The sequence below is a fragment of the Myotis davidii genome, unplaced genomic scaffold (genome assembly GCF_000327345.1).
Source record: "Myotis davidii unplaced genomic scaffold, ASM32734v1 scaffold79, whole genome shotgun sequence".
Taxonomy (NCBI): domain Eukaryota; kingdom Metazoa; phylum Chordata; class Mammalia; order Chiroptera; family Vespertilionidae; genus Myotis; species Myotis davidii.
In genome coordinates this window covers 799,410-808,209 of record NW_006294339.1, presented here as the reverse complement: position 1 = coordinate 808,209, position 8,800 = coordinate 799,410, and the positions used below count along the sequence as shown (strand labels likewise).

Sequence of the window (8,800 nt, the reverse complement as noted above, 5' to 3'; positions counted from 1 at the left end):
CACACCTAGGGATTGGGCCTGCCCTCTGCCACCCGGGAGCAGGCCTAAGCCAGCAGGTCGTTATCTCCTGAGGGGTCCCAGACTGCGAGAGGGTACAGGCCGGGCTGAGGGGACTCCCCCCTCCCCCCCGAGTGCACAAATTTTTGTGCACCGAGCCTCTAGTAAATATATAATTCCTTTTCAACCATATTCTTGCATTACCACCCCCTCCTGAATTTGTCCACTGATATCTTGTTGGAGGGTGTTAATGGGCCCTGGATTAAGACCAGTATGTAGAGCAGTGATGGTGAACCTATGACATGCGTGTCAGAGGTGACACGTGAACTCATTTTTTTGGTTGATTTTTCTTTGTTAAATGACATTTAAATATATAAAATAAATATCAAAAATATAAGTCTTTGTTTTACTATGGTAGCAAATATCAAGAAATTTCTATATATGACACGGCACCACAGTTAAGTTAGGGTTTTTCAAAATGCTGACACGCCGAGCTCAAAAGGTTTGCTATCACTGATGTAGAGCATCTTTTTTTTTTTTTTTAATTATCACTTATTTGAGAGAGAAAGAGATTTGTTGTCCCACTTATTTATGCATTCATTGGTTGATTCTTATATGTGCCCTAACTGGGGCTTGAACTTACAACCGTGGTGTATTGAGATGACACTCCAACCAACTGAGCTACCCAGCCACTGTTCATAGAGCATCTTGAAATCTACCTTTTTGGATCATTACTAAAGATGATTCCCTGAATATCTAAGTAGGGAAAACTTAAGTACTCGAGGACAAAGTACCAAAAACTGTGGGCTTCCAGTTGCTAATGATTCCTATGTGTAATCTGATCTATATACTTGAAGTCACTTGAAATAGAAATGAAAATCTTATTCTGTGAAACAGAAAGATTTCTCTGACTTGTTTTGGCTATTAGAGGGTCTTGTAGACACTCCTCCCTGTAAATAGATTGATATGCGTAGAACCCACAAGTCTTGCTATGTACCTTACCAAGAATGATTTTATTCAGTGTCCTTATCAGCTATGGTGGCAACATGTGGGCAAGAACTGTGGCAGAGGAGTGGGAACAAGAATTGTGGACTAAAACTATAAGTGATACCAAATTCCTTTTTTGGGGGTCTGCTTTTTAGCATTGGTTGAGTGAGTGACATTTTCCTCCTGTCCCTTCAGTTTCTTCTTAGCAAGGCATTTTAAAGATTTTTTACTGACATCTCATTTTGTAGCTCATTGCTTTCACCTTTAGCAATATTCATGAATGCTTTGATTTTAAAACATGATCCCAAAACATCCTAAATTAAAACCTAATCAGTGCAAAGTCAGAACAAATCAGAAAAGTCCATATCTGTGTGAACTGCTAAATTAACTCAAGTAGCTCAGCTTATTTTTGTGTTTACATATTTCCTTTATAAACAAAATTGAAATGTCTCCTCTTCAGATTTTTTACTAGTCTTCATTAAGAAAGGTAAATAGGAATTCCCTTTTCAAACTATTCAAACCAGTATTTTTTAATTAAGAAATTAAAAAAAAATTTAATTTTACATAGAAATTTGGACTCAGTATATATCATAAATCAACTATGTGAACTCGAGAAAAGCTGTTTAAAAGCTTTCTGTAAGCAGAAAAACAGGAATAATAACAATGGAAGACAGTGAGACTTTGTAGTAGGTGAAAAAATTAGAGGGTAGACAATAAGTGTTAGAAAAGATGTAGAGCAGTGGTTCTCAACCTGTGGGTCGCGACCCCTTTGGGGTTGAACGACCCTTTCACGGGGGTCGCCTACGACCATCGGAAAACACATATATAATTACATATTGTTTTTGTGATTAATCTCTATGCTTTCATTATGTTCAATTTGTAACAATGAAAATACATCCTGCATATCAGATATTGACATTACGATTCATAACAGTAGCAAAATTACAGTTATGAAGTAGCAACGAAAATAATTTTATGGTTGGGGGTCACCACAACATGAGGAACTGTATTAAAGGGTCACGGCATTAGGAAGGTTGAGAACCACGGAGAGAAATTGGAACCTTCATACATGCTGGTGGGAATGTAAAATGGTACACTACTTTGGAAAACTGTTTGGCAGTTCCTTAAAAAGTTAAACATAGAGTTACCATATAAGCTAGCAATTCCACACCTAGATATACACCCATGAAAATTGAAAATATGTTTACACAAAAACTTGTACACAGCTTCTCAGAGCAGCATTGTTCATGGTAGCCCTAAGGGGAAGCAACCCAAATGCCCATCAGTGAATGAATGGTTAAACAAAAGTAGACTATCCATACTGTGGAATATTACCCAGCTATTAAATTGAAATGATCCCAGCCGGTGTGGTTCAGTGGTTGAGTGCCAACCCATGAACCAAAAGATCATGGGTTCGATTCCCAGTCAGGGCACATGCCTGAGTTGTGGACTCAATCCCCAGTAGGGGGCGTGCAGGAAGCAGCCGATCAATGTTCTCTCTCAGCGATGTTTCTATCCATCCTCCCTTCTTCTCTCTATAAAATAGATTCTTAAAAAATTTTTTTAAGGGAATAAATTATTCATTTCATGCTATAACATGGATGAACCTTGAAAACATCATGCTAAATGAAAGGAACCAGACAGAACAAGTCACATATGATATGAATCAGTTTATATGAAATATCCAGAATAGGTAAATCCGTAAAGACAGAAAACAGATTGATGGTGGCCAGTGGCTGAGAGTGTAGGTAATGGGGAGCAACTGCTTAATGGGTAGGGGAGTTTACTTTTGGCGTGATTATTCTGGAACTAGATAGTGGTTATGGTTGCACAATTTAGTGAATATGGTAAAAACCACTGACTTGTACACTTTATTTTTTATATGTAATTATATACTTTAGAAATGTGAATTTTATGGTATGTGAATTATATCTTTAAAAAAATTAAAGGAGCCGAAACCAGTTTGGCTCAGTGGATAGAGCGTCAGCCTGCGGACTGAAAGGTCCCAGGTTCGATTCCGGTCAAGGGCATGTACCTGGGTTGCGGGCACATCCCCAGTGGGGGATGTGCAGGAAGTGACTGATCGATGGTTCTCTTTCATCGATGTTTCTGACTATCTCTCTCCCTTCCTCTCTGTAAAAAATCAATAAAATATATTTTTTTTAAAAAAAGGATAGCATTTAAGTGTTCTTCCTAGTACCTTCTTCATTGTCTTGGCACCAAACATCTGCTTTTAGCTAGGATCCTTAGTGTATTCTCATAGGAAATATTTTAAATTATTAAGTTTTTAGCATACACTTGGGGGAAGCTGAGTGTTGGTTTGTCGGCGCCAGGTCCATGGTGCTGGCCAGTGTGCGTCATGGCAGCTCCTGTGTTGAGCGTCTGCTCCCTGGTGGTCAGTGTGTGTGATAGCTGCCAGTCAGATGGTAGGAGGAATACAGCATATTAGCCTTTTATACATATAGATGGCTGGTAAAAATAACTGATAAAAAAAATTAAAACAGGAGGAGGAGGAGTCATTTCAAACAATAATAGCACTTTAGTTACTAATTTACTTATTGATTCAGAAATGTTTCCTGAAGTATGGGTGGGTGAGGCTAATAATGAATCTTTCTCTTTTTTCTTACTCTATTTTTTCCTTATTCTGTTTTTATGTGATATCCCTATGGTCTCTAATTTGAGGTATGCTAGTCTCAGTTTTCCTCCAGGGATGTAGTAACCTTCACTTCTTTTTTGTCTTCCATTAGCTGTGAGAACAACCCATATTGTCTAGTAAAGGACTGGGTGGTGTGATGTTTTGGAAGGAGTGTTCATTATCATGTTAGGAGGTCTGAGCTCTAGTACCTAAACTGCCTGTCACTTTTTCACTGTGTCACCTTAGGCAAATCACCTAATCTGAAGATATGTCCTCATTACAAAATGTGGGAATGGAACCAGTTGGTTCCAGTTGGTTCAAGATTCTGTGCATTAAATCGAAGTAATATGCTGATTAATACAACTTCTTATATAGACTTATCTAATCACACATTTGGATTTCTACATTAATTTGGTTCATGGTTACAAATAGCTTTTAGGTGATAGTGCTGCACTGATAAAATGAAGATCCTGTCTTTAGGGACCTCACTGCATTGTGGGGCACTTGACATAAGAAACCCATATTGTGATTTTACAGTTCAGTCTCGTGATTGTTCTCATGAAGAGGCTGTGACATCATTAGAGCCTGGTGGGTGGGAGGGTTCAGGAAAGGGCTTTGGTGGTGTGTTAAGCTCCTTAAGGTAGTAGGCTCTGGTTATATATCATTTTGGAATTCTAACCATCAGTTTCTTAAGCTGAGTTTATGTTTGGTTCTATCAGTTCAGAAGCTTTGGTACACCTTTTTTAAAAAGGAGAAATAAGTATTTGTGGCAAATTAAGAATAATAATGCGGAGTTTCTGGTGTGAAATAATTTTACCTCTTTTCAGACAGATCCAGTTGAGTATGTGGAAAACATGTGCGAAAACATGCAGCTGTACCCTCTGCAGGACTTTCTCACTGGAGATCAGCTTCTTTTTGAATACAAGCCAGAAGTAAGGAGGTTTCCATTTCTAACACTTAACATTTAGAGAAAGAAGGGTGAGAAAGTGCAGAAAAGTGCTTAAGAACCATGGGAATGGAGAAAGCTTCATTGTATTTAGTCGTGTCTTGGTTGTTTAAATCAAAGAAATATCAGTAGTTTTGTGGATAATTTTCCATGATTCTTGTATATGATTATGTTTAATAGGAGAAAATCAAGTCCTTTTCTTAGGTACTATTTTCACTATTTTTCAAGTATTGAAACATCTACTTAAATAGTTAAAATGATTCCTAAAAATTACGTGCTTTGGTTGCTAAGCATACTTAAAGTTGTTTAGCTGACCCTTTAATTCAGTTGGATACACTACACAACTAAATTTTAATTATTTTGAAAATATTTACAAGAAAAATAGATTCACTGAATTCAAAATATATATGATTTATAGGTAACTTTACATACACATAAATAGTTGGTCAGGAACTTTCCTCCACTGTTGCTGGGAAACAAGTAATTTTGTTTCTTATAGAGTAACAGTTCTCACAGGGGTGATTTTGCCCCCAGGGGATATTTGTCCATATCTGGAAACATTTCAGTTGTCATACTGGGGTTGCTCTTGGCATCTAGTGGATAGAAGCCAGAGATATGGCTAAATATCCTACATGAAGACAGCACGCCACAACAAAAAAATATCTGGTCCAAAATGTTAATAATGCCAAGCTTGAGAAACGTTGATGTAGGGTAAAACATAACTACTCATTTTGAAGAGGGTAGGAAAGGGAGAGGAAGAAGCAGCAGCCATACCTTCTCGTCATTTCCCCAGAATGGTTGTACCCAACAGTCCAAGTGCTTTTTTCTGAACTACCATTTGCCATTTTTTTCCTTAAAGAAATGATATTTAAATGGTAGTTAGCATTTCAAAACTAACCCATAAAATCTCGTTTTAGTCCTTGTCATAGCTTAAAGATTATTGAAGTAGGCCCTACATTGGGATTGTTTTTACTGTTTCTTGGGTGTGAGATGGCAGTTCAGAGTATAGTCTTTGGAATCATGTACAAACTTTTTGTTTCTTCTAGCTGCATTTTTGTACAGATTACATAATCTTTAACTTGAGCAAATTATCTTTAACCTCTGAAGCTGTTATTTTCAATAAAATTGGTGTACCTTAGGATTTTTAGGATTAAATGAAATAGCATATGTTAAACATTATCTGACACATAGTAAAAACTTAGTGATAACTATTTTTACTGTAATACTGTTTCTATATATGATTAGAGAGGAATACTGTTTATATAGCATTATCTAGAAACATTTTAAACAACTAAGTCTAATGAAGTTTTATAAATTAGGGTGTTCATGGACTATAGACATTTTCGTTTATGTTGAGATCTTGGGGTGTTTAACATAACATAATGTGGTTCTGCCTTTTTAACAGAGATATATAGGTTACAGTTGTTATTGTTAATGTTTCTCCTCCCCCATTCCCATCCCTTATTAGGTCATTGCTGAAGCTCTTAATCAGCTAGTTCCTCAAAAAGCAAATCTCGTTCTGCTGTCTGGTGCTAATGAGGGAAAATGTGACCTCAAGGAGAAATGGTTTGGGACTCAGTATAGTATGGAAGGTAAAATATTTTGAATAATTGTCCTACATAATTAAGGTGTATCTGACTAACCTGGGAATTTTTATTTCTTAATAATCTGACTGATAACCTGGCTGGAGTGGTTCAGATGGTTGGAATATCATCCTGTGCACAGAAAGGTTGCAGGTTTGATTCCTGGTCAGGACATATACTTAGGTTTCAGGTTCAATCCCTGGTCGGGGCACATATGGAAGGCAACTGATTGATGTTCTCGCTCTCTCACTTTGGTCTCTCTCTCTCTCTCTCTCTCTCTCTCTCTCTCTCTCTCTCTCTCTCTCTTTCCCGCCCTCCTTCCTTCCTCCCTTCCTCCCTCCCTTCTTCCCTCCCTTCCTCCCTCCCTCTTTCTCTTCCTCCCTCTTCCTTTCTAAGCATGTCCTCGAGTGAGGATTTTAAAAATAGAATAAAAACATAATAATTTGATAGTTCCTGTAGTGAAAAAGTATATGTATCTTTAGATTACTTTGAAATGAAAATTACTTATACTTCTATGCAGGAAATTATTTTCTGCTATGATTATATCTATATTTATTAGACTGTAAAAAATCCTGTTGTCTTGATAGTTAGGGGGCAGTTTTGAATATGTTTTAGAAAAGTATATCTTAAACTTCTTTAGTGTGCATGTGTATCACCTGGAGATCTTATTAAAATATAGATTCTGCCCTAACTGGTTCGGCTCAGTGGATAGAGTGTTGGCATGCGGACTCAAGGGTCCCAGGTTAGATTCTGGTCAAGGGCATGTACCTAGGTTGTGGGCGCATACCTAGTAGGGATGGTGCAAGAGGCAACTGATCGATGTTTCTCTCTCATCGATGTTTCTAACTCTCTATCCCTCTCCCTTCCTCTCTGTAAAAAATCAGTAAATATATTTTAAAAAAATAAAATAAAATATAGATTCTGATTTAGTAGCTCTGAGGTGGGGCCTGAGATTCTGCAATTCTAACAAGCTCCCAGGTAATACCAGTGCAGCAGAGACCACGCTGAGTAGCAAGAGTCTAGAATGCCTAGATATGTCAATCACAGGTTTCCGAAGAAAGGAGAATTAATTTGTGAAGGCCAGTTGTTGACTGGTTTGTTATTGAAAGAATTCTGAACATTGCAGTTTATTGCATCAATTTGTTTTTCCATTTCTACAGATGTTGAAAACTCTTGGGCTGAACTGTGGAAAAGTAATTTTGAATTAAATCCAGATCTTCATCTTCCAGCTGAAAACAAATACATAGGTCAGTGAAATAGCTATCATTATTCATAATCCATCCATAGTCTAATAAAATGGCACCCGTATAGAACAGTATGTTTTACAAAGAACCATTAGATTCATATTTGAAGCTCTGAGGAATACTCTGGGCTGGGCCTTACTGTTTTCTTACTTTTTTGAATGAGAAAACTGAAGCTCAAAAAAGCAAAGCAACTTGTCCAAGACTATTCAGTTGGCGAATGGAGGAAACAGGACTTTAACATAGATCTTGGGACTCTCTGAAGTATTTGTTTTTGCTTTATTGTAGCTGATCCTTTCATTCAGTCTATGTAGGAATTACCATTATCTCATCTGGTTGTTTTAGTGTTTTTCAAACTCTAGATTGCAACCCATTAGAGAGTTGTGAAATCGGTATAATGGGTTGTGATGCCAGTGTAATCGTTGTGAAAGCATTTAAAAAATCAACTAGTGCCGAAACCGGTTTGGTTCAGTGGATAGAGTGTCAGCCTGCAGACTGAAAGGTCCCAGGTTCGATTCCGGTCAAGGGCATGTATCTGGGTTGCGGGCACATCCCCAATAGGGGGTGTGCAGGAGGCAGCTGATTGATGTTTCTCTCTCATCGATGTTTCTGACTCTCTATGTCTCTCCCTTCCTCTCTGTAAAAAATCAATAAAATATATTTTTTTAAAAATCAATTAGAATGGAAAATAGCAAAATGTTTAATTGCATAAAGAAAGAGTATTATCTTAAGAACTTTGGTTCCACATTTCACTAAGAGAAGTTACTTAGAATTCTGAAACCGAGAATGGATTGCTAGGAACCCTGCTAATATATCTGAATGAGTTATTACTCTTTTCTTTTGTTAGCCTCGGACTTCATGTTGAAAGCTTTTGATTCTCCTGAGACAGAATACCCTGTTAAAATTGTGAACACTCCACAAGGTTGCCTGTGGTATAAAAAAGACAACAAATTCAAAATCCCCAAAGGTAAAATTTTCCATTCCTTACAGGAGTGAAATAAGTGTTTCAAATCTTTTTTCACTTTGTAGCAAATGTTTTTCCTTATGTCTATCATCTACCTCCCTTTTTCCTTCCACTTCCATTTGAACACCTTTTGTAGGTGTATCTGTCAGATCAATACTGTGCTCCGGTGCTATCACAAAAATCCTGTAGACACTACAGATTCTAGGAAATAAAGATTCAGACCTAACATGAAATTGTTTTTCAGATATTTTACTTTCAGTATAATGAAAGCACAGCCAGGTTTTTTGGCCATCTTAGGAAATAGGTACTTTTGAACATTGTTTGGAGTGTTGTCTCGTACACCAAAGGTTGTGGGTTTGATTCCCGGTCAGGGCACATGCCCAGGTTGGGGGTTCAGTCCCCAGTTGGGGCACACGTGGGAGGCAACTGCTTAATGTTTCTCTCTTC

General features: G+C 37.5%; 1 protein-coding gene across 1 annotated transcript in view; it reads left to right on the top strand.

Moving 5' to 3' along the window:
- The window catches only part of NRDC (nardilysin convertase), a 78,573-nt gene that overhangs the window by 55,566 nt on the left and 14,207 nt on the right, over positions 1-8,800 (top strand). Inside the window, exons 17-20 of the mRNA XM_015566939.1 lie at positions 4,447-4,551; positions 6,034-6,157; positions 7,309-7,395; positions 8,237-8,356. Coding sequence (XP_015422425.1) covers positions 4,447-4,551; positions 6,034-6,157; positions 7,309-7,395; positions 8,237-8,356 — 436 coding nt within the window. The remainder of the gene's footprint in view (positions 1-4,446; positions 4,552-6,033; positions 6,158-7,308; positions 7,396-8,236; positions 8,357-8,800) is intronic.